This window comes from Perna viridis, chromosome 11 (genome assembly GCF_037379345.1).
Source record: "Perna viridis isolate PV_CMFRI_1.1 ecotype Kerala chromosome 11, ASM3737934v1, whole genome shotgun sequence".
In the NCBI taxonomy this organism is placed as follows: domain Eukaryota; kingdom Metazoa; phylum Mollusca; class Bivalvia; order Mytilida; family Mytilidae; genus Perna; species Perna viridis.
In genome coordinates, this window is record NC_142455.1 from 31095136 (window position 1) to 31120073 (window position 24938).

The following is a 24938-nucleotide window of genomic DNA, read 5'->3' on the forward strand; positions in this document are numbered from 1 at the left end:
CGGAATATTACACTGGACGTTCATTGTCTGTCGGTTTGTGTACATTTTGAAATGCCAATTGATCATCTATGTTGATTTCGTTGTTGAGAGAGCTCGCAGCACTGTCTCGGTGTTTTCGTTTGTTTCCGGGCTTCTGGAACAACCATTCCAATGTTCTAAAACAGAAATCAGGTTGTATTTCATATATCGTGTTTGCTGATCTAAAATTGAATCGAGTATTTGTTTTGTCCTATATCTTATTATTCCCGTGCAAATTCGAGCTCTCGCATTCTCTCAAGACAATTTCTCATTTCTCTATCACTTGATTCAATGTTTGTTTGTTGGTCTGCCATTGTTCGTTTAAGATGAGCCATGTCATTTCTAGTGAGCTAAATCGTTGCTCAATATACTGCAGTAGATCAACAATACTGTCTAATAATGAAAGTTTTGATAGCTTATTCTGGATATCATTCAATGTAAGTGCAAGATTCGATATGAATGTTGACATTTGTGGAATGTATCCTTGACCTTGTCCATTATTTACTAGTATTTGCGGTGCGTTTGATTATTTAGGTAGACGTGTGTAATAGGCCCTAATTGACTTGGTAGAGGCGTTTGTAGCTGATTGTTCGATGGGGAAGCACAGAGTAAATAGGGCAGAGGTCCGTATAAGGTCTCGTTGGCATTTTGTATTGCATAGGTCAAATTACACGTTTGAGCTGGCTATGTGCTCGACATATTTGTCCATGCACCGCTCTACTAACTGTTTTGACCCTGTCGTTTTGACTTGCGACCTCTACATAACATGAAATAAAATGTCTATATATATACTACTACACCACAATTTGAACACATCAGATTCGCCAATCTACATGGAAAAGTCAAAAACTGACTTTACTAGCTAAACGACGTCATTACTATTCGCCATGTTATTTTCTTGGGAGTCAGTGTAGCATTCGACTGGTTGGCAATCAATCCCGATAGCGAGAATTTTATATTAGTAGCTTTTGCCACCTTTGGAAGTATTTCTGGGTTTGAGGGAAAGAATTTCACCTTTATGTGTAATATTTATATTGGAATATAATATAAAGAACATTGAAGTCTTATAGGCTCAAGGCATTTAATCGATGATTTTCTGGTCATAATCCCTCCCTATTTCTAGTGGCAATCGAAGTTGTTGACCCTATTTTCCTTGTGTCCTGTCTCATTTTTCATAGTAATGATCATTTCATGTTCATGTTGTCATGCATTTCATGTTCATCGCCTAAATATAGCTGAGTGTTGCTGCTCGAGCGTTAAACCCCAATAATCAATCGATCTGGTCATAATTGATTGTCCCCCAGTTACTGAAGTTTAAATATCAATTATATACAAAGTCAACAAAGCGAGTCGAGACACACATGGATATCGATTGACAGAAGTTTCCGTTATTTTTAGGGTTCCAAAAGGTATAATTTATTGGTAAAATGTATTCATGTACCTTTTTTTGTTTATATCTTCTCATATAAAAATTACTGTCTAGACCATCTTGATGATGATATTTCTTAATGTATAAAAGATTGTGTTTTCCCTGAGGGGAGGGGGGAATTATAAAAAGATAGTTATAAGATTGTAATTCAGAAGAAATGATTATCTGCATAGCATAATTATAAATATTTTAAATTGGTAGGTTATACTGTTATATACATTATGGAAAATTTACCAAGTACATGTACGTCTAGGCAGATTTAATTAGTAAATATTCAAGAGAGTGATACATGTATACACACGGAAGATAATTTTTATATTTATTTTCTGAATCGACAACCATAGAACATGTTGGGGACATTGCCAAACCCTCATCAACTGAGCCATGTTGTGATGGATAAAAACTTCCACAGTAACGAAAGTCAGGAATGTTAATATTTGGGTATGAAAACGGGTCTACATATTCAACGTTAATGTTCTCTCATTTTACACTCTAGATCGACTAAATCTTGGTGGTCCTTTAATTAATTATAACAATTTTTGTTCAAGTTTCAGTCCTTTTAACAAGATTTTACCATCAACAGACCAATGAGCACTAATTTTCTTGTCGTTTTTAAGATCCGCAAGTTTTTTAACAGGGGAAGTTCTAAACATTTTCAGGTTTTCCATCATTATCTCCTATCAAATTCTGTTTGTTCGAATACACCAGATATCTGGTCGAGTATGAGATTACACGGATTATGATTTGAGATTTGCTCTGTCTGACTTTCCCAATAACTTTTCCAATGTAATTTATAGTGATATCTTAAACGTTAAAGCTAATGCTTATTAGTATCTACGGGATGCTGGATATTGCCAATGGCATCTGTAGGAACGGGCACGTTATTGAATCGTAAACGTGTACGACGAGAATGTTGTTCCTGAGATTTGATTCTATTCTCGAGGTCAGCAATGCTTTTTTTAGAAAAAAAATTGCAGTCTTTCTCTCGCTCTCTGCTCGAGTTCGCCTGATCAGAAACAGATCTTTCTAGGGATGATATTCGAATGTTTTGATGATATATTTCTTGACGTTGCGATTCAATAGTTTTTTTTTCTTGAAAATTGCACCTTTTGTTTAAGCGCCAAGTTTGGAGGGTTAAGACGTGCATTATGAATATAACGATATATTGTTTCAACTGTTATATATAAACTTTAAATAAGTCGATCAAATTGTGACGATGACCTCAGACATCTTGAGTGATTAAGAAAATGCCTCTAAGAAATAGTTAGGACATATTTTACGAAAAACATGGTTATTAGAGCATAAAGGCCCCATTTGTTCATTCACCTCAATTCCAATACAAATCTTTGAATATCTGTATTAGAGTATTCTATAACCGAATAAGATTTTCATTTCTCGCTGTTAATATTTGTTATTGTCTTTCATAAAGGGATGTATCCAAAAATCAAATATAAAGAAATGCATCTGTCTTTAATATCATTTATATCTACACATAGATAAATACAACGCAAATAGGTATTATAGTGTATACGTCAAAGCGACAACAACCCCAACGGAATGAAAATGTCCGCCCCAGCCACCCAGATTCCTGACTTGGGACAGGCACAAAAAAATGCGGCGGTGTTTACTTTGGCGTAATCATACACCCTTTAAAATCCGGGTACTGTGGAAAAAAATATTGCACAATCATTAAACAAATCTAAAAATCAGTTCAAAAAGGTCTGAGCCCCTTGTTACAACGGAAATAAAAAACTGAATATAAATTACACAAATGTACAAACTAAGGACTACTAGCAGTTAACTGAAATGCCAGCTCCAGACCATTTTAATCCTATAAAAATTCTGTCCCCAACGGTACGTAAAATCAATCTCAATTCTTCCAATGTGGGGTTGAGAATCATAGTACATCATAAGTTATACAATAAGGAGACAACCCATGCCATGCCAAAAACTGCTTTTAATTGTAGTGTTTTACTATGTCAGATATGTTCTTTTGCATCCACTATGTGAAGGTATTATATGGTGATAAATATCTAAAACTTAAGTAGTGATTATATTTTTAAACGGCTAAACATACCCTGACATAGGAGCTAATAAGACAATATCCATGATACTAAGAAACACTGTCTAAAAAGCCACGTGCAAGACAAAACAAATTAATCAAGGTAAACAACAAAATTACAGAAAACTAATCCGATTCAAAGTCAAGTCCAAAACAAATCTGGCAAAATAGAAATCACACCACCGGAGCAGCTGGTGTCGCAATGGTACTGACTTGGTAAAGGCATTTTAAACGAATGGTGGGTTAAATCTGTTTTGTAGCGCATGTAATCCCCCTCTTCAATCGCGGCGTGAACGTACTGGTGGTAATTAAATAGCATTTGCATGCTATTGCGTCATAATCGGTGGTCACATTAACACAAAAAAATAATGTACAAAAAACAATCATTACTCTTTATTTAAGAAGAAAATGAGAATTGTTTAACCAAGGGCTAATATCTAAATAAGAATTAGGTAGGATACCTTTTGAGACGCATTTCCCTGAATCAGGAGTCTGCTACACAAATATTTCAAAGGGTAATGGAGAAAAATATACACGTAAAAGGCTTGATATGCTACTCAGAAAGGGAAGATTATAATTGGAAATTATATTGTTAAGTTTCGATTTCAAGCTTCCTGTCATCTATGTCAAGATTTAAGTCTGTACGCAACGGAAGTAGCTTCCTTGTCTTGTTTATTTCAATGATCAGATGTAAGTTACCATTGATATTGGGATCATTCAGCGATAAAAGATTATCTTTATAATGGAAAATGGAATTGAATGACCTGGCTGAAGAAACTTTTGTAAAAACCTACCTTTATTAGATGATAGAAAGAGGTCATTCAAGAATGATCCATAGTTTCTTCTCATTCCCATTGGTTTTGTTCCATGGCCTGTTGGAACACTTTTTCTCCAAGCTTATAAAATTACTTTCGATCAGAAATTTTAACATATTCACAAACATTATATTCAAAATACTTCTGATTATAATCAGGCTGCATTTTAAAATTTTTGGGTTCATTATGGGAATGTAAATTGGTAAATAAAATTACACAAACACTACTTTTGCTCGTCATATGGAAGTTTTATACTGTCACTTAAAGTATGGATACCAAAAAAAATCATTTTGGGTCTTAAGTAGTTTTGTGAATCAACGTCTGATTTACTTTATCGCAGTAACTTTAAAATCGACCATTCACTGCGATGAGCAAAATAAGGAGTTTTGAAAGGGTTTAGTCATGCACATGGCTGACTATACAATATATCGTTTATAAGGGCACTAGTATCAAGTTGCTGGTAGGAAAAGATATAGTTTCAGATATTAAAGTATTTTTTTTTTGACGAGTCTCATTATTAGTTGTTATGTACTACTTCGATGCTCAGTGAATAAATTTGGTTGCAAAGTTGATTGTCTAAAGTCATCTACTTTATTGGACAGTTAACATATTGTCTTTGGTACGTAAACACGATGTCGTTTGGAGCTTTATTTGCTGGCACGACAACGAGTGTCTTGAGAAACTGACAAAATCTTATATCAAAAACCAGAGAAAATGCTGCTGACAAAATAAATAGAAACTTCACACAAAATATAAAGGAATAGGTTTGAGACGCCTGTGGTTACTGTATATGATATAAAAGATAAATATTTGCTACATATAGTTATCCATTAAGTTCAACATTTACTCTTATTTTTATTTACAGGGTTGTAATCGGTGCACCTAAAGCAAACATATCAAACGACAGTACAATTGATTCTCCAGGCAACGTTTTTAAATGTAAACTAAATTTGACATCCCGACAGCAAGATGACTGTAAACCCATGGACCTAAGGACTGATGGTATATTCATAGCAATCATAAAAAAATACTTTAGTTTTAGAATTATGAAGCCCTCATTTTTTTTCTTTCAGCCTCACGTTATACAACTAAATTTGAGGTTGTTCGCTGGTTTATTTACGAATAACAAGGATTTCAAAGCGTTATAATCTTTTTAAATTTTTCATGTTAGAACAATATAAACATTAGAAAAAAAATAAATTGGTCAGCGTGCTCGTTTTTGAGATGAAAGCATTTGAAAAAAAAAATTTAGCGGAAAGGACTTTCTCTAGAATTTCCATAGTTTTTGTCTTAGAACGTTTTATCTATTAACAACACCAAAAAAATAATAACAATAGTTTCACTAAAACTTCCCAAACAACATTTTAAGTATCTTTAATGAAATTATTCAAAACAAATTGGGGTGAGTGGGCAAAAAGTATTAATGATATGATATATCTTGGGAACACAGATTATTATGTCAACGTGTCATAGTTTTCCTTTCTTCTTTCGTCTACCCCGGACTTGACTTTTTATGAGCGACTCGGCGGGTGTTTCTAGAAAGGCAGAGAATGCTTACCCTACCGGTTCACCTGGTTCATGCTCCCAGGTTTTAGTGGAGTCCGAGTTGCTCATTTGCTTTTGTTACTTTGTATGTATGATTTTAGTTACTTTGTGTTCTTTGTTGTATATGTCAGTTTTCCACATCTGGTCTTTGTCCCTGGATTACATTCTTTTGGTTGCCGCTGTAGCCTTGGTTCCCTTGATTACTCTTTGTTTAAACCAACTTGATATTATGATGTCATAAACGTTGATTGGTGCAAATGACTCTTGAATTGGAGACTACATCTTAGCTCGGACTATAAGGCTTAATTTTATTTTTTTTACATTTTCGCATTTTTTACTTATTTTGGACAGATAACGCTTCATAAACTGGGAAACATCACTTACATGTAAGACACCTGCTAAAATAACACGTATAAATTGTGTATCATTGTAAGAATACGTATTACGAATTGCGTCATTTTTGTAGATGGAAACCTTGATGTAGATTTTGGGCAAAATGGGCAACTATTGAGTTCATCTATGACAGTTATTGAGAATATCATTGTAGTACGTATATCTATGTGAATCTCGTAAATCAAGGACAACTTTGACGTTGGACATCAGAATAAACATATATGGTACCAAGAAACGTAAAAACATTGAACCAGGGTTTGATCGTTTTACTACCCTGAAAATGAGGGATACAAAAATACAAAACAACAAATTAAAAACAAAACATAAACGAATGCAATTAAAAATATATGATATCACGTTTTCCATGACGGAATTGTCATATTACTACATTATTGCATATTTAACTCTGCTGAAGTTGTTCATTTCAAGTAGGCGTTCATCGATGATACTTTTTCACTTCCTTTAGGTTCTTTTCTTTCGAGATACACTTTGATATTGAAGGAACGTTATTAGCCGAATTATGTCTGTAATTAATCAATGTATAAAAATGAATGTGATCATGTCAACCAATGCATTTTCAAGCCGCGTAATTGGAATAATTTACATGTATTTCGAACTTTATTATGATATTGAAGTAACTTTACCATTTGTCATCCTTCAATAATTAATGTATTGAAATAATGTGATGGTCAATGCCTTATCACTTCACTTAAGAAACCATTTAGAAACCAGGCAACTCCTATGATATGGAAGGCAAATGGTAAATTTCATTCCAAAGATTTTTTGTTCCAATGTAATGTTTATATAATATGTATGTCAAATAATACAAAGATTTGTTTAAAAGACAAAAGATGACTTAGAAAATGATTTCATAGTCCTCTAAGAAGGCAACCAGACTTTGCACAAAATGAAAGAGTTATTTCCCTTTTTCAATGGATTTTAATGATGTCTATGTAATTAATTTCTCTTTAACCGTTGCAGAGTTAATAAAAAAAACAATATTCAACTTTGAGAAAAGACTTTTTTAAAACAAAATTGTCATGTTTTTTGCGCGGTCGTCCTATTAAGTAGAGTTACATGCATTTTTTTCTAATGTAGTGCATTTTACAACAATTACAAATGCCAAAATTGAAGCATCACACATATAGGCATTACTTGGAAATTTGTTACACATTGCAGACCAATAACCAATTACCATTACTCTATGACTAAAACCGTACCACATAGTTTGTACAGTTCGTGACCATATATATAATTAGTCTTATATACTAACTTGATCACATTCTAATTCAATCATTTAAGGTAGTGTAAAGTATCATACTTAAATAATGTGTTTTATCTTAAGCATCATGTACTTAACTTCCTCTGAATATTTCCGTGTTAGAAGAATGGGCGAAGTCTTAAAATTCCTCGACTTTTTACCCAATTTTTGTTTTAGAATCAAATAATAATACATATGATATAATTCGTTGGTGAACTATCTGAAATGATACAAATTTTTTAAACTTTAAAGGACAGAAAAAAGATTACAGGAAATGAAATAACATTCATTTGAATAAAAAAGCATATTAATAATTAATCATTATTTGGATTCTCCTGTCTGGAGCCTCATTTGACGTAAACAATTTCTTCTTGCTGATTGGTCATTTTTTAAATATCCTATTAACCACGCTAACTTAACAAGAGAGAAAGACAGTTCAATCTGTATTTTACATGGATTTTTCGACTTTCTTCACCTTAAAACAGAAATCATTATTTCCTATTCATGCAAAAACTGTTTTTCTTAAAAAAAAATTTAAAAAATAAAAGCCAAAAAGAAAGAGAAAGGAAAAACTATTATATGTCCTGTTTCCATGAACAGCTATTTATGAGGAATATATAATACAAGACTGTTGCTATTGCTAGGTATGCGCCCCTCTCTGGAACGACATGGAAGAGATGAAGGATGATAATAAATCACATCCGATTGGACGATGTTTTAAAATTGACCAATCATTAGAGACATACGTGTCAAAAGAGTTTTCAACTCAGATTTTAGGTGAAACATTTACACAAAGCGATGCATATAATACAGCTCAAATAGGGTTCTCCATATCTCCCAAGAAAGTAAGTCCATTGTAAACCTTCAATTCAAGTACAATGAAATCTGTCAAAACCGAACCCTTTTGAACATTAAGGAGGTAGATTTAGGGTAAGGGACATATTTCTTATTCAATTTCACAAAAGCCTATCGAGCTTTATTTTAAAACAGAATGAAATCAGTGCAAGTAAAGTTGATGCTTACATGAGATTGATGTAAAATGCTGATTACAAACGTTCCAATGATTTGTAAAAGTTAAGTCCCTTACCCTAGGTGTAGCTCATCAAAAGGGGTTTAGTTTAGACAGGCATTGGGTTTAACAAGTTAAAATACATCATAATTTATATTTAGGGGCGAACAAAGTGTCTGGCAGACTTTCGGATTATTCAATGATTGATTTCAACAGGTTTCACTGTACACAATACTTTGTAAAATGTTTTAAATATTTTGATGGTAGGCTTGCATTTGATTAATACGTTTGATGATGTCCTCTTACGGAATGGCGTTTCATATCAAAGACAGCATACAATACATTATCACAAAAATATTCCACTTTACCCAATATGCCTCATTTGTTTATTCAAAAATATACTCATTTGTAAATTTTCTCGTACTCTTACCTTAAGTTAACATCTTCATTTTCTTTCCAGTACAAAGCATCAACAGAAGCAGCGATGATAATGGGAGCACCAGGTCTCTTTATGGACAGGGGTGATTACAAATTGATATGTACTGAAGCATTTTGGTCATTGATTAAATGTGTGATTTGAAAAGCCGCTATCAATAGAGTTGAAGTTACAAAATGTACACATAAATCATAAAGCATATAACGACTTACAGTAGTGAATGCTTCTATGTTGACTTATTCGTCATTCCTTATTTTGTCATAACAGCAGCCTTATGAACTTAAATAAGATAAAATAAGTAACGGAATTGAGTTTGCATTGGATTTATAGTGAAAATTAAAATTCATTTCTAATTAAATTGGTTTACTAGTATCTTATGTTTTTTTTCAATCTTGATATAATTAGCCTCTGTGCTTTTATATTTATAAGTGGTTTTTTTTTCATCAACAATGCAAATGCAATATACTGTGCAAAATATTCTCATCGACTATTGTTATCATTGTTATTATGGGTAATAAACAGTCAAAAAGAAAATTTAAAAGCCGCATAAAATTGTAATATCAAGGCAAAAACTGGAAAGTTGGAAACAACTACAATGGCCCGGACTTGGTTACGACGGTGGGTTAAACCAGGTTTTTTCTAAACCTCCAGAGTCCATTACGATTGATAAATGTAGAATTTGCATCATTCTGTTAAGTAATTGTGAGGTCGATGTCTTTAATGTATTACTGTGGGTGAAATAGTAAATAAATGCACAAAACGAACTGATAGATTCTTTAAAATGTTTGCACATACTGTGATTTGAATAAGTCTTTTGATGTTTAATTGCAGGCGGAATAGTTCAATATAACGCATGGGAACAGTCTGATCGGTTCTTCAAAATTTTTGCGCACACTGACATTTTTGATCAGAACATACAAACAGCCATTAAAGAAGGGTCTCTTCTAGGTATAAATTCAAAATGTTTAAAAAAAAACATTACTAAAAATGGCAAATATCAACAATTAAGAAAAAACAAACATCTGCACGACTGCAATAACAGAGCGATTTAATGTTTGTCAATGCCCATTTTTATGAAGTATTTTATTCTTATTTATATATATATATATATATATATATAACAAATTGAATAAGAATAACATTTGAATAAGAATAGAAATTATGTTTGTCTATTATTTTTTTTTTAAATTAAGTCAAATGTTTTGGTTGAGATTTCTAGTTTCAAGACTATCAAAACAATGACTGTTATATATTTTATGTCTATGAGGAAATAACTTCAATCACATGGTGCACACTAAATGATCTGCGTAGCAGGTTTTCAAGTGCGCACCATTGAACATTGAGGTTATTTTTCAAACAGACGTTAAAAATATAACAGACATTCCTTAAATAGGTTTATGGATTTATTGCTCACGAGAGGACCGAATAGTTCCGAATGAAAAAAAAACAAAAGCTAGTGTCGTATCTGAACAAATATGTACAACTCGGTGGAAAGACAAGTCGTCCTAAGTCTGAAAGAACTTGAGTAGTCATTGATATTGTCATTTAGCTTTAATTTCGTTGTCTTGCATGCTAAACCTTCTTTAAATCACCTCTGCAGTATTGAATGCTATGCTTATACACAATTATTAGCCTTCCCTTTTTACAGGTTACTCAATATATTCTGGCGATTCGTCTGGTAAGACCTACACGTATGGCTGTAACGAGGTTATCGTTCTTGGCGCGCCACACTACATGTCTTCATTCGGAATAGTTGGATCGGTCAGTTCTAAGTATAGCATAATTTTATATCAAGTAACAGGCTCACAATTGGACTGGTTGTAATGATATCATAACTCATAATGAATTATAGCAAAGCATAACCGGAGGATATTAAGAAAAACTTGTTTCTCCCGGATTGTAAAAATTCCAATGTATTATAGCAGTGTTTTTTTTTCCTTCTTATTTTACTAATTTTTCATCTGACTCATCTTTATTACTGATCTCTTAATCAAAAAGATCAATGGATCATAGTCTATGAAAGTGAGTAGTTATATTCCGCTTTTGATTGAAAGAGTGGTTCATCTGGTGATCAGGGTGATTGCTTAAGGAGTACCACATGAGTTATCTATTTTTTGCAATATGAATTTTTATGCAACTATTCTTAAGTTCATACTATTTAAAAAAGGAATAGCACAATTTAACATCATAACACTTATTCGATAAACAATACGATCGGATCAGAATAGAATAGTTTTGCGAGCTAAAGTTTTTTATTAGTCCATTTCACACACATACAGGGTCAAACGTTTTGGGGTAAAAAAGTTATTTGTTTACCGCTGTACGGGAAAACACTATTTACGTAGTCCATTTTGCTTATATAAAATCATATTGCTAACTCAAGATATGATGAGATTTGATCGGTATAAAAAGGGTATTGGCAAAAGCTTTTTACTTGGTCAGTTTACTAATATGAATTATGCAAATTGTAATAGGTTATGGTCGTTTGTGCTGTGATTGATGATATAGGATTTAAGGAGGTATCCGTGATTAAACAGTTTATGGGTGAAAAGGTAGTATTCTTATAAAAATAGCTTTGCGCGCATGATAGGTATTATGTATTTGTAAGTCGTCGTTTTACATTGCTTAGATTTATTGAAAAATGAGTATGTAAATGCAGCTCGCTTTACACAGCGCAGAAGATTTTGATGTAACTTCATCTGGATGTGTTATTTTTTTGTAGTGTAGATGTGTATACAGCAAAAAATAAATAAACGAGAAATGACATTGAATGCTAGCAATGGGAGATAAAACATCTTACATTCTTTCCATGTTTTTATCTAAACTCCTCTTAAAGCCGTTATATTTGCATAAAAAAAACCTACTGAATTGGTGTATATAATTTCATACAATTTTTCTTTAAAAAAAGCAACACTACAACTATAGATTTATCAGGTGTTTCAATGATAAAATTTTTATTTGAGTAATCAAGGGAACCAAAATTATAGCGGTAATCAAAAGAATGTAATCCAGGGACAAAGACCAGACATGGAAAACAGACATACACAACAAAGAACATAAAGTAACTAGAATCATACATACAAAGTAACAAAAGCAAATGAGCAACTCGGACTCCACTAAAAACTGGGAACATGGACCAGGTGCACCGGTGGGCGTCCTCTGCTTTTCTAGAAACACCCGCCGAGTTGTTTATAAAAAGTCAAGTCCGGGGTAGACAAACGAGGAAATGAAAATTATGACCCGTTGAATAAATCAGTTTTCATGGTTGCAGATGGATACACCATAACAATTTACGAGTTCATGATGACGACTATAAAACTTCTGTTGTGATGACCTCAAATTTAGCCACTTCCGGAACACATACAAATGAATGGCTTTTAGGATATTTATATTAAATAAAAATTTAACTATTTACAATGGTATACGTAACAAGAATGAATATGGCGAATATGTCAAAGTGTCAACAACCCCACCGGGACGAAGGCCATCCATGGGTCTTCAATGAACAACATGAACAATGTGAAAACATCACGACATCTCTTCAGCACCTGCGTATGAAGTTTATATAACACAACTCATATGTCATGCCAGAGTTTACCGTAACTATGCAGACATTTTGTTACGCGCTTGACTTCTTACAATTAGAGTTCTAGAACAGGATTACACTGCTACAAGATTGAATTCATCACTGCAGCATTTTTTTATTGCTATCAACATGAACTCGTGGGTTGTTATGGTGTATCCATCTGCACAATGAGAACCGATTTGATCAGTCTGTCAAAGTTTTCCCTCCTTTCGTCTTCCCCGGAATTGACTTTTTTAGCAGCACGACGGGTGTTTCTAGAAAAGCAGAGGTCCATGCTCCCAGTTTTTAGTGGAGTCCGAGTTGCTCGTTTACTTTTGTTGCTTTGTATGTATGATTTTAGTTACTTTATGTTCTTTGTTGTGTGTGTCTGTTTTCCATGTCTGGTCTTTGTCCCTGGATTGCATTCTTTTGATTACCGCTATAACCTTGGTTCCCTTGATTACTTTTCCATATCTTATCTTTGTCCCTGTATTAATTCTTTCCGATAGAATCTTGGTTCCCTATGAACTCTTTCACACCACAGGACAGGCCTCAAAACAACATTATACACAATCACACTGAAAATTTTGCCATCATATACTCTAACAATATAAAAGTAAACCGAAAGTGAAACAAAACAAAACAATACAGAGGCCAGAAATTCCTGACTTCAAAAATGTGGCGGAATAGATATACTTTGGCATGATCATAACCTTCCCTCTTGAGTTAAAGCAAAGTTAAAACCGAATATGTATTTAATTTGGTTCCCTCTATGTAACCGATTAAGCAGACGGAACTGTCAAATCAAGTGAAAATGGAGCCAACACAACCCCGCTTAATTTTTATTTACAAAGCCATACAATGTCTCATCCATTTTCAATCATAAAAAAATAAACAACAAAGTACTAAGTAAAACACTGTTTCTACAGTCCGGTTGTGGGTATGGAGCGAGCTTAGTATTCGAAGACATTAACAATGACGGTTTGGATGACCTGCTAGTCGGAGCACCACTTTACTTTGATAATGTTATAGATGGTGGTGCTGTATATATCTACTACGGGGACCCAGATGTAAGTGCTCCATATTATAATTATATGTTTTGTTAATCAATTAAAGACTGACTCTCAACGTAACAAGCATTAAACAATACAATTGATATTTTAGGCATTTTAAATACTGTTTGAAATATTTTGATTCAATTTTACTTGAATATTCGTCGAGCACTACTAGTATATTTGTGTAACTTGTGTATGCCAATGGACATACAAGGATGCATAAACTTTCATGCTCAATACACTGTACCTTTTTATGTCTCATAATCATTCAGATCTACTGATTTTACCTCCTTGCTTGTTTTATCCTGACATTTTATTGAAATAAGATATTAATTACGCCAATTACGTATTATAGCTTCTGACATTTTGTCATTTTTTTTCAATTTAAGATATTTGCCACTCTCCTACTGGAAGGTATAATGAATCTAGCTGGTCAATTAAAACTTACATTCCACATATGCTCTAATGTTTTAACCGATGGGAATTTTAAAAATTCAAGTTTTCTTTTTGTATGGTAGCTAGGTACTAAACTTTCTGTTGCGAGAGTGAATAAATTGACACTTCAAAAAAATGAAGAGTTCGTATATTTCAATTTTATTGATCAAGATGACTAGATGACATCCCTGAAATGTACATTTAACCATTTATAAATATCACAAATAAAACAGAATAAATAAGGTAACTCTGTACATCTTTATAGTCACATTTAATAAAAAAAGTTAAAGCATTTGTGGATCTAATTATTCACCTCTTATACAATGTATTTAATATTATCAAAAATGTAAATTTGTAAATGTAAACTTTTTTATATAGAAATGTATGACATATGCAACAAATACATTAGTCCTTACGATGTCATGGAAAATATGACATCCAAAACATAAATATTTCAAAAACAACAACACATAACGCAAAGCTTACCCTATATGTGGTACAAGGGTACTGATTGTCGTTAATGAAAACTTTTGCATGGGCAAACAGATCTGTAAGACAAAATATCTACTTATAACATATGATCGGCAGTTCACAATTACTGATAACTGACATTTAAATGAAGAAATCGATATTCATGTCATTGATTAAACTAGCGTAACTTGTAAATATAAACAATGAATGATTGCTTAATATTTGTACGAAAATGATGAGTGAAATTATAAAATAGAACCCTAATAGAATTTAATCTCATTCATACTTCTTCATACAAAAATGCTCATATACGCGCACTTTCATAAATCAATAAAATGTGAAATAAATTATTAAAGAAACAGAAATATTAGTAACTAACCTCAGTAAGTATGAACATGCATTCCAAATGAATGAAAATGAAATCAAACAAAACGTGTATTTTTTCCAAATAACCGAAATAACATAAGAGCGTCTTTCATACAATTCAACTAATAATCCAATACCCGGGAAAATTTAGAATAGAAACTCAAGAACCAATAAAAAACAACAAAAGAACAGACAATGTGACAGAGATAGTCAATCAATGAGAAATGAGTTGGATAAATGATAGATTACCCAAATACTGAGAAAAGAAAATGTCGGAAAAGAAAAAGATTGTGAACTCAACATCATTAATTTTCTCAGAAATAAATATAATTAATTCATAAATTGATCTCATCACATTTCCATATCTTAAAATCGAGAAGAAAAATTAAAAAAAAACTTTTTCCAGTGAATCAGGTATGAATATATAGAAAAATACAATTTGTCCTGAATTTGTCTTTCCAAATACTATTGTTAAGACTTCAGCCTGCAAAAATTTCAATGATTATGTTTCATTCAAAAATAGGAAGTATTATGAAATCCAATGCATTTGTGATGACTTATCTTTTTTCTCAAAAGGGTAACGTGGCACTGAGAGTTAGTGGTCAGACACTGAAAGGCGAGATACCTTTTGGAAGATTTGGGACTGCGATGCAATATATTGGTGATATCAATAAGGACCACTTTAATGGTATCATCTATTTATCCTAGAGAAAATTGTTACATTTGTGAAATGTTTTGAAAACAGATAATTATTTGTGTGCGTGTGGTTTGTTTCTTAATTGAGTTTTTTTTTCGTTTTAGGCATGTATGTATGTTTTACTTCAAGTCAATAATATTATTTAAAATTTATTTTTTCATAATGTATATTAATAAGTTTTAAGGCTGGTGTTTCCCTTGATTTTCAGATATTGCCATAGGAGCACCTTATGAAGATGAAAATCGAGGAACAGTTTATATCTACCATGGTGGAGGAACAATGTTGGAAAAAGTACAAACCATTCGAGCAAGTGATATAGATATAGGTTTAAGGTCATTTGGATGGTATATTTCAACTCCATTTGATATTGACAACAACAATTACACAGGTATTGGGATGGATCAATAGTAGATTTACCAACTTAAGGTTTTTGTTATGCACACATATGTGTTTTAATAACATTTAAGACACGAAAAAGTTGGAATTGCTCCGTTGTTTTGTTTTTTTATGTACCTATTTGTTTTTATTTTGTATTGTTTTATTGTTTTTGGTTTGTTGTTTTTATTGTTTTTGGTTTGTTGTTTTTATTGTTTTTGGTTTGTTGATTTTATTTTGTTTGTTTGTTTGTTCGTTTGTTTGGTTTTTTTTTTGTTTGTTTGTTTTTTTTTTGGGGGGGGGGATTTGTGCCTCCGTCGTCGGATAGTTTTTATTTGGAGCTACATTATTATACTTACTCTTATCTTATTTTATTCCTTAACACTTTGATTTCGCTACGCAGCAGGACATGATTACACGTTCGGAGCACCTGATGTCATTTCCAGCTTTTTGTTGGAGTTCATAACAGCTTTAGTTTTTGTGTAATTTTTTGGTTTCTTTGTCATCAGGTTTTGGCCGTATTTATATCTTTGTTTTGTTTGCTACAGTATGAAGGTAGACCGTCTCTGTTTCCTGGTTTCACGGTTAGACCATGATCTATGATTTTGAAGTCTCCTAGTTGTCTTATATTATTCTTGACACTACGGTATCCCTCCCACAAATATTTAATAGTATTATTTTTCGGAAGAAGGTAAATGAATTTTCTTAAATATTAATAACCAGATGTAAAATGCTTGTAAATTTGAAATATCTGTATGGATTTATACTTTGGTGTTTTTTTTCTAAGATTTTCTAGTCGGATCATATATGAGTGATCATGTGACAGTTCTGCGTGCAAGACCAATCATTAAGTTAGACGCTACACTAGACGTTACACCGACGTTCATTCCTTTGAACTCATCTGGACTGGAATGCCAGGATGAGATGTTTAGACCATGCACAACTATTACAATTTGTTTCTCTTACTCAGGGGATAATATACCTTCTACTATATGTAAGTTTAATAATTAAGATATGTTTCGTGTTGACAGAATAGTAAATCAATCAACAATAAAAGAAATGTTTTAAACACAGTGAAATAGTTGAAATAGATAAAGAGCAGAACAATAACCCACAAAGACAAAAACTTCTTGAAAATTAAAATATAATTAGGATATTTGCATTCAAAAGTAAAACATAAACACTCTTCAAAACTTTCTATTGAGTTTATATTTGCAGTGGTATCCTTCAATATCAGCTCTGACACAAAAATAAGAGATTTGAATAGACAAAGCAGAGTGTATGTTTCACCACAAATATCCATGAATGGTACAGAGACTGATGATGTAGTGGGTCGACAATTATTAGTGACGAAAGATTCTGATAACTGTGTTAAATTTTCTGCTGTTGCCAAGGTATGTTTGATATCCAATAAATATTATATTGACTATTTGAATTGAATTTATTGTGTATTTTGTTCAAATCTTTATCTCTTACAATACTAGGTCACTACAAGTATTTAGTATTGAGGGTAGACAATTTTTCTTCAAATTATACTGTTAGACTGTTAGATTTATCTAACTTTCCGCTTCAAGGCGTATGTTATGTTGTGATTAGAATATAATTTCGCCATTCTGTTTGTTTAAGCTTTTCATCCTCAACAAATTTATCTAGATGACAGAAATTGTTTCACAAAAATCAATCATGTTTCGTGTACCTATGCACCTGCATTTATTCGCATACCATTGAGGTTTCCATTGGCTAGACATAAAGGGAAAATCAAGGGAAGCAGGATTCGAACAGTAATTTTAAAACAAATACTATTCGAGGATAACGACTGGACAAGGACAAAAGACAACACAACAAAGAACACGAAAAGTACGATATATCACGTACAAAGAAACAAAAATATATGAACATTCCGGACTCCACTAAAACCTTGGAGCATCCATCAGATGCACCAGTAGAGTAAGCGTCCTGTGCTGTTCTAACAATGGCCGCCGTGCTGCTAATGAAATATTAACTTTTGAAAAGACGAACAAGGAAGAGAACACCTTGACAGGGTGACATATCGGATCCCATGGTGCCGATGATAAAACCCATAATCCTAGTCTTAAGTCATTCGGCAAGCTCTGGCATAATTTATGAGTTGTGATATGAAAACCTCATACGCACGTGCCGGAGGAATGTCGCCACAGATAAATGAAAAGTTGACGATACAGAATTAATGAAATCGGGTTTGTCATTTAGATGATCGTAAAGTTTTCCTTTCCTCGGATCCCTTGTAGTTGTTCAAGATATAAAGCTGATTTATTGTGTCTATTTTGTCCTTTATCTCAAGTTCTTAATAGTTGATTCGATGTATAAATTCCGGAATTGGGATTGCTTAAATACGAAACGTCATTTTTATAGTGAAAACTGAGATAAAACAAAATATGTCTAAACGATGTTGTTTTCTTTTGGATAAGATATTAAGTCCCATTGGAATGCTGACCTTCTGTTTTGAAATGAACTTGTTTATTTTTGCTTTTGTGCTAGTTTTATTTTCTTTTATCTGACTGACTCTGTTGTTTTCATTGCATGGATTTTGACATTTACCTTATTTTGGTATTTGTTTTATATCTTGAAAAACATTTGTCATTTAAATAATGCTTTAATGATCTTGTAATCAAGTCTATTTATTCAATACCTTTCAACTTTATTTTCAAAATTTAAAATGTATAGATTCATATGGTAGATGTTATAATTTAGTGAGGTTTGCTGACTGTAATTATAGGTATTTCAAAGGCGAATATAAAATTACATGTCTTTTAGGAAGTAAATCGCGAGTTCTTTTCATCTTTGGACATTCCTTTAGAGTTTAAAACCACCTATGGACTTGATATTGAAGCAGTTCCCGGGAATGTGAAACCAATTATTGATAACGTTCCAGTAACAAGAAATAAATCGGTTTGTATCGCTGGTGTGTTAAAGACGAACAGTATCATACAAATATTTACCTAACAAATCACACAAAAAAATGATTAAACAACTGAATAATTATTCAGACTATAAAGGGTGTATTATGCCAGCTAAATAATGGTTACACGTTTTTGTTTATAATCTATTTTCGTTGTATTATACAATATACAATACAATATGAACGCTTCATAGGGAAAATATAACATTATCTGAAACACTACATTCACACTGAAGGCCCGAAGCACATGTCATTTTTTTTTTGTAAACACCAGCAAAACTTTTGAAATTAATTAATCATACAAAAAAAAACAAATGTTTCCTTTTTATGAATCTTAGCTACAGAATTCATATTTAAAAATAATCTTACAAAAATGTAGCCATATTTGTTAAAACAGATAGTTCCAGTGATATGTTAAGAATTTCTATACTTCGAATGGAGATTAATTATTACAAACACATTAAAAACTATCATATTTCAATGATACTGTTTGTAAATGATAATTAAAAGTGAGTTCAGTGGGTTTTTGGACATGAATGAATTACCTCCTGGATGCCATTGATAAAGACTGCTCTTAAAATGTTCGTTTCTCTCTATACTTCAACAGGTGCAATTCTCAAACGGTTGTAGTGGAACCTGTCATCCAGATCTTAATGTCATGTCTGAGTTAAATTCAAATGATGTAATACTTGGATCCACATCAGAGGTTGTGATGACCGTTCACGTTACTAATACAGGGGAACTGGCACTTGGAACACAAATAAATATCAGCATGTCTACCAATACAAAGTTTATTGGGTATCTGCAGCCACAAGATCTTCCAACAGAGCCTATTTCCTGTCAAAATATCAAACAAGGCAATGTGTCACATGTTCAATGTGACATGCGCAATACATTCTTTCAACATTTGCAAGTTATATTCAAAGCTAGATTTTTAGTCTCAAGAAATCTGTTGATTGGACAACAAAGTGACATAGAGTCGTTTCGGCCAGTGTTGGCTTTTCTGATTACAGCTGATTCATCACAAAAAGATGTAGATCCATCCAACAACAAATTGGAAATTGACGCTAATGTAAAACTATATTCAGCGATTTCTTTCGATGGGTATGCAATCAATGGAATGTGGATTATATTTGTGCATATCTATGTTCAATATATAACTCACAAAATCACTTTATAAGATCAATCAGTCTAAACATTATTATGAAAACTCTATTCAAAAACGATCAAAATTTAAGGCAATTCATTTTGCCTTAATTGTAAAAAGGGTTTTCAATAAGGCAGGTTATTTTCTCACAATGTATTTTAATGCTATCATATCTACTTTGAATCTTTGTGCCTTTCGTCGACTACAGTTACTGTGAATTGCTTCAGTAAAGTGTATCTTACTATTTATAAGTCATCAAATGAGCTACAAGGCGGCAGTTTCTAGAAAATATAAAGGACTCTTATCCGGTGCATTTGGTCCATATTTAGCAAGTCCTTCTTCAATGTGTTTTGTAGCGTCGTAGTTGCTAATGTTTGTATTAGTTTCTGTTATTTATGTTGGTTTTTTTGTGGTTTACTGTTTCCAAATTATGAATACACTATTCTTTGGTACCCTTGCTTTAATTACACTTTATTTAATGGGTGCTTCTTTGTTCTTTTATATCCTGCAGTAATTACAAGGACTGTTCAATTGGTTCATTCTATATGTTTTGTTAATTTTTACAGGTTATCAACACCAGAGCAACTTGGCATATCGGAGAATGCTGATACATATTTGAATTTTTTTCACGATTATAATGTACACAATATAGGACCGAGTCCATTATACAATGGTACTATTCAAGTATGCATACCAACAAGAACTCTGTCTGGGAAACTCATTTTAACAACAGACAGGGTTAAGGTAATATAACTTTGTTTCAACTTTGCGGGTTAAGGAAGATTTTGATGATTACATTAGATGCATTAAGAAAACTATCACGACAACTCCACTTACTAATCTCGGAAAGGCGACTTGAAAGATGTTTCAAAACATTAATAATAACAAGTTGATATTTTCTTTGTTGAGATTACCATGTCGACTTGTTTAAACTATTGGTAAAACTTTGTATGTTGTATGAGTCAATACATCATCCAGTTATGGTGAAAAAACTTATTAATTATCCTTCAGAACCGTCAAAAATCGGACTTACAGCGGCGGGGCCAGCGTACAATGGTCATATCGATGTACAAATGGAATAGTGGATCCATTTGATGAGCCGAAGATTCTAAAATGATTTAAAAGCATGTAAATTGAAAGTCTAAGTACAACCTCCAATGTCACACGGACTTAAAACTGAAGGACCTGAGAACCAAATAGATGGTCCGAGATTATTAAGTGGATTTGTCAAGATCGTTATGTCGACATACCGGTATTCACAAAATTATCTCGACAGTTCAATTTTTTTATGGTAAAAAGATTCTCTATAGCATACGAACCTATTTTTATTGCTATCCAAGATACTAAAATGCGCGCACATGTATTTTTATAACAAAAAATATTTAGGGTGCTTTAGAATACAATTAGCAATGCAATGACTACACACATACAAAGTTTTCTATATTTGTAAGGAATTGATGCTGAAATGCATATTTAGATTTTATTTGTCTTATAGTTATCAATTTAAGAACTGTGATTTCCATCCTTTTCCTCCATAACGGGTTATACAGTAGGGATATTTTTTCCACCGTTTTACTGTCAGAATTTACTTAACCAAACTTTAATAGGCATACAACCGTATTCTCTTGTATAACTAGTTAGCTGCCTTCATTGCGAACGATATTATGGTTTATTTCTAGTTGTTTTCTAAAGACGAAAGAATTAGATTTACAACTAATTGGCCAGCTAACCTAAAAGATGGACCTGTAGGAAACTATACAACACTAGCTGAACAAGGAAAACTTGTACATAATACGGCGCCTGAACCACAAACATTACATCAGGATTCTGATACTGGAGTTTGGGATATTGTAAGAAATTTCTTTTAGAAAATGTCGTGTTGCTAACGAAACTTTTCAATGCCTACTTTCAAGTGTATAGTTTAATGTACAGGTCCATATATAAATATTGTCGTTATGTTACCTGTTTTGTCGTTGTCCCGTCTTCCATCATAAGATAAAGCAATTAAAAAAGACCAAATTATCCTTCTCTTCGGGGATGACAGGTGCAATGCGGTGGATATTTCTAGAATCACACGTGATGCTTACCTTACCAGCGCATTTGATCCATACATCAAACTTTGTTTATCTCAATGCTGTCAGTCTAACTAAGTCACTTCTACTTTTATATGTATTTCATTCGACATGCATGTTGTTTCTTTCCAAGTTTTGTATTGCTTTATTGTTTGTTCTTGAAAGATGATATTAAGGTTATTTTTAAAGCTACAAAAACAAGGGAATAAAAGTTATCTACACAGAAACAGACGAATTATAAAAGTTTTCTCCAAAGCAGAAAGCGCGTGTTCGCTTTTACTAAAAAAAAACACAAAACGTATCGTTTCAAAACAATTAACCAGATATGAAAACGAAAGAAAAAGACCTTAAAAACACATGTATGAGGTTAAGATCGTATGCTACCAAACAAATTCTAATTTCTTACATATCACAACTTATACGCTATGCCAGAACTTGCCGTAACTACGCAGACTTTTTGTACCACGCTAGAGTTCTTACAATTAGACTTCTGGAACTTGGTTATGTTGCTTCAAGATTGAAGTCATCAGTACAGAAGTTTTATGGTCGTCATCATGAACTCGTGGATCGCTACGGTAAGTCCATCCACACCATGAAAACTAATTTGTTCAACGTGTCATAGTTTTCCTTTCCTCTTTCTTCTACCCCGGCATTAACATTTTATGAGGCGCTCGGCGGGTGTTTCTAGAAAAGCAGAGGACGCTTTCCATACAGGTCAACCTGGTCCATGCTCCAAGTTTTAAGTGGAGTCCGAGTTGCTCATTTACTTTGTTACTTTGTATGTATTATTTTATTTTTTTATGTTCTTTGTTTGTCTGTTTTCCATGTCTGGTCTTTGTCCCTGGATTACATTCTTTTGATATCCGCTACAATCTTGTTTCCCTTGATTACTTGTGTCGTACATGCCAGTAATGTGAGAGACCTCGTTTTCCTTTCTAAAACTGCTTTCTGAGTCTTCGTGTCATGTTTACTTTTTGAAGGCAGAACAACATTATTAGATATAAATGCCTTTTAACACAATCTAGGTTTGCAGTTTTATTATTTAAATGTTTGCACGATGCCAATCCATTTAATGACAGTTAGTATTTATTTATTTACAGTCATGTAGTGCTCTAGACAAGAGCCAACTGTTCATAGTAGAAGTAATAATCAACTTTTTAGAAGTGGATGAAACAACAGCATTTACACTCTCTGTTAATATATCTGAAGAACCGTTTCGTTTTACAAAGGTACTAGTAGTTTATGTGTTAAAATAACGAAATGTTATATATTTTGTATATATTTAACTAAAGGATCAAGAAACTGATCATAGTAACTTAACATTTGATATTGGTGAACTTTCATTTTATCGGGTAAAGATTCGATGCACTCTTTGTATGTCGTTGCATCCTTGACAAAAGGAGCCCCTATATCTAATAAAACTTGAAAGTACGCTTTATACCTTCTTGTATTCAAGACAATATAAAACCATATATGTACCAAAATTAATCGAAGCCGGTTCAATCTCAGTAGTCGTTTGTTTACGATCACACATAGTTAACTTTTGTGATATTACTTATTCAATACATATAAAAAATATAGTTTTTTTCTTACAATAGAATTAATAAGGGTATATCTATAATAACTAGATGTTTAAGATAAACTTTCTATTTTCACAATCTCATACTTCAGATTCATTTCAGTCACCTAAGTTCGAGTATTTAGGTTATATACATATATAGCGGTTGAATGAGTTCAATATATATCATGATATTTTGAGCAAACAGCGATGTTAATTTTTTACACGGATTTCTGAAACAATACTATGTATAAATAATAATAAAAATTCATTTAGATAAAATATTCATCTGTTCAGACTTGTATTTAAAGAGTGATACCTATTAGGCCCTTTTGGAAAGAAAACCAAACTGATTGTATATCTAAATTATAGGCTTCACAGATATTGTTTAAAAGTAGAGTTTCCGTAATAGACAAAGGGCATGACAGATTTCTAGTCAGTGGCATGAACACAACATACGAGGTATGTATGTTTGTTTTGTCACATATTGTTTACTTACCATTTCCACTGAAATTTCTTGTTTATCGTTTCCGTTTTCCTTCTTTCTTCTTTGATCCCTGCCAAGTTCTTTCTGTAACTCTAAAACGCAATATAACTTAATATACTAAGTGTGTGTGTTTTTAAAAAAAAATTGAAAATGTTTTCATTCAATCCACGTTTGACGAACGATTTCCTTTTTTATCCTTAGCGCACGACCCTATTTATTTCTTGTCAAAGTCATGAACAATTCGACCAGTTAAAATAAGAAAAGAAAAACTATTCATAGATCATGCACCTAATTTCATCAAATTGAAAAATTCATAGTTTACAAAAAAATTTGAATAAGAAAAAAATTTAACTTAGTGTCATTTAATAACGGTCCTTTATATATTTGTCAGATATCAAGTGAAATATATCCAAGAGAAGTGGCAGCACCGGCCCAGAAAATTAACCTATGGGTTGTCATAGGTGGTTCCATTGGGGGTCTTATACTTCTGATATTACTAGGTGTCATTTTATGGAAGGTATGTACAGACTTCGAATTAGAAATGCTATTTTATGAGCATGTAAGTATTTTCACCAGAATTAAGTCATTGAATGAAATGGATTACGTTGATTGTTTCGGTCTCTTATATGAGTCATGGTTATTTACATTCATCCCGTGAGCACAATAAAAAGTCATGTGTCTGCCACATCTTTGATAATACATCCATTATGCAAAACATATAGTCACACAATTACTGTTTTAATATAAAGTTACCCATATGTTTACATTAATTTGATAATACGCTAAAAACATAAATGGTGTGTC

The 24938-nt window shown here is 32.5% G+C and overlaps 1 protein-coding gene across 2 annotated transcripts in view; it reads left to right on the forward strand.

Moving 5' to 3' along the window:
• Positions 1–24938, forward strand: part of LOC148603711 (integrin alpha-4-like) — a 56369-nt gene that overhangs the window by 28702 nt on the left and 2729 nt on the right. Inside the window, exons 2-20 of one of the 2 annotated variants that reach the window (XM_088553876.1) lie at positions 5190–5326; positions 6336–6415; positions 8168–8368; positions 8993–9053; positions 9800–9916; positions 10617–10729; positions 11443–11520; positions 13463–13603; positions 15437–15548; positions 15766–15945; positions 16720–16926; positions 17151–17326; positions 18726–18860; positions 19478–19974; positions 20584–20761; positions 21697–21867; positions 23190–23318; positions 24020–24109; positions 24526–24651. In XM_088553876.1, the coding sequence (XP_088410002.1) occupies positions 5190–5326; positions 6336–6415; positions 8168–8368; positions 8993–9053; positions 9800–9916; positions 10617–10729; positions 11443–11520; positions 13463–13603; positions 15437–15548; positions 15766–15945; positions 16720–16926; positions 17151–17326; positions 18726–18860; positions 19478–19974; positions 20584–20761; positions 21697–21867; positions 23190–23318; positions 24020–24109; positions 24526–24651 (2929 nt within the window). The remainder of the gene's footprint in view (positions 1–5189; positions 5327–6335; positions 6416–8167; positions 8369–8992; positions 9054–9799; positions 9917–10616; positions 10730–11442; positions 11521–13462; positions 13604–15436; positions 15549–15765; positions 15946–16719; positions 16927–17150; positions 17327–18725; positions 18861–19477; positions 19975–20583; positions 20762–21696; positions 21868–23189; positions 23319–24019; positions 24110–24525; positions 24652–24938) is intronic. The other variant, XM_088553877.1, reaches the window with a different exon arrangement.